Source organism: Pteropus vampyrus, unplaced genomic scaffold, assembly GCF_000151845.1.
Source record: "Pteropus vampyrus isolate Shadow unplaced genomic scaffold, Pvam_2.0 Scaffold35, whole genome shotgun sequence".
Classification (NCBI taxonomy): domain Eukaryota; kingdom Metazoa; phylum Chordata; class Mammalia; order Chiroptera; family Pteropodidae; genus Pteropus; species Pteropus vampyrus.
The window spans coordinates 461,916-463,467 of NW_011888816.1; the positions used below are offsets into that span (position 1 = coordinate 461,916).

The following is a 1,552-nucleotide window of genomic DNA, read 5'->3' on the forward strand; positions in this document are numbered from 1 at the left end:
ACCTCTTCTCCCAGCACCTCAGAAAACAAGCCCAGACATCAGCCAAACTGAGAGCCTCTCTCGCTCAGGTTCAGTTCTGGAGTGAGAAGCCCCTAACTTACCTCCGGGTTTTATTCCAGATATTCCAGATTCATTCATACAGTTTTAACTCCAAACCCCGAGATTCTGATGAAGCAGAGGAGGGAGAATGAATGACATTGCATGGGACCCACACGTGTTGGAGAGTCTCTTGTGAACACACCCTTCTTGACCTGTTTGCTGGAGCTCACAGGTTATTCGTGGGTGGAAGCATGCAAGAAGTCCACCCACTTCAGGCCGGCTCTCTGGGACAACCTGATCAAACATTTTGTGTCCTTTGAGGGACGAGTGAAGCCACTATGTAGGGTAGAATTGGGTGACATTTTCTGCCCTGCTTCTGTTTTATGCAAGCCGTCTTTGAGGCCAGGTCTCTAAGAGTTAGGCCAACAGCCCTTCATTTCTGTGTAATTTACCTTTTCCAGCTCCGAACATCTCTGGGGAAAGGAAGAGCATTTATTCGCTACTCCTTGGTGCACCAGAGGTTGGCCGACACCTTACAGCAGTGCTTCATGAATACTAAAGTGACCAGGTAAATACATGAAGTGCGGGTTGGCCCCCCCCATTCCATTCAACAAGGAGGTGAAGCCCACTCTTTAATAATAACAACTGCAGCTGCATCGTGGCACAAGCAAAGCCCCTCCACACCTGTCATCCCCTCCTGCCTCTCCCCGCCGCAGTCCTTTATGTGTGTGGGGCAGGTAGCGCGGAGTGATTCCAGGTGAGGAAGACGAAGCTCAGAGCAGCGAAATGCCTTTCTCTGGGCCCCAGCCATGCGGAGTCGTAAAGCAGGAGCTTGGGGCCAGGTCTCATCTTAGTTTTCCCTGGTGGATGGCAGGGCCTTCCTTGGTGCTGACGCTAATGAATGGACACACCCCACTTGTCACTCTGGACCAGTGGGCTATAGCCTTAGTCTCTCAGCAGAGTCACCTGTGGGGTTTTTAACGCCATGGAACCTGGAGCCTCACCCCAGACACAGTCGGGACCTGCTGGGAGTGTCTGGGCTCCCTGGAGATACCGATGGGAGACCAGTTTGGAAGCCTTCGTGCTGCTAGTGGTGAAGAGGGTGGGGGTCGGGGAGGGGGAGAGGTGGGATCGAGTGTGTAGAGCTGGGAGGAGACATCAGACTAGGAGCTGCAGATCGGTACCGATCAGGTGAACCCTGGGTCGCCCAGCACCCCTGTTCCAGCTCTGCCTCCCCTCTCCCTAGGGAGCATTCTTCCAGTGAATCAGATCACTTCTGAATTTTTTTTAAAAACTATCAGGGGACACTATTTCATTTTGTCAGTCAGGTCAGCATCGCTCTGCCTCACCCACTTCTAACTCAGGTTACACAAGTTAAACAGACACAGGCAACCGCCTGGGCCCCAATTTGATTTTCACCGTAAGAACAAGTAACTCTCAAATAAGCTTGCTCTTGAAGGAAATTGCTAAAATGAACTAGATATTTATTCATTTATTATTTCTACCGTATCTA

The 1,552-nt window shown here is 51.0% G+C and overlaps 1 protein-coding gene across 1 annotated transcript in view; it reads left to right on the top strand.

The window, feature by feature from the left end:
* Window positions 1-1,552, top strand: part of FYCO1 (FYVE and coiled-coil domain containing 1) — an 87,631-nt gene that overhangs the window by 24,588 nt on the left and 61,491 nt on the right. The window contains exons 5-6 of the mRNA XM_023529021.1: window positions 501-607; window positions 1,090-1,141. Of these exons, the coding sequence (XP_023384789.1) occupies window positions 501-607; window positions 1,090-1,141 (159 nt within the window). The remainder of the gene's footprint in view (window positions 1-500; window positions 608-1,089; window positions 1,142-1,552) is intronic.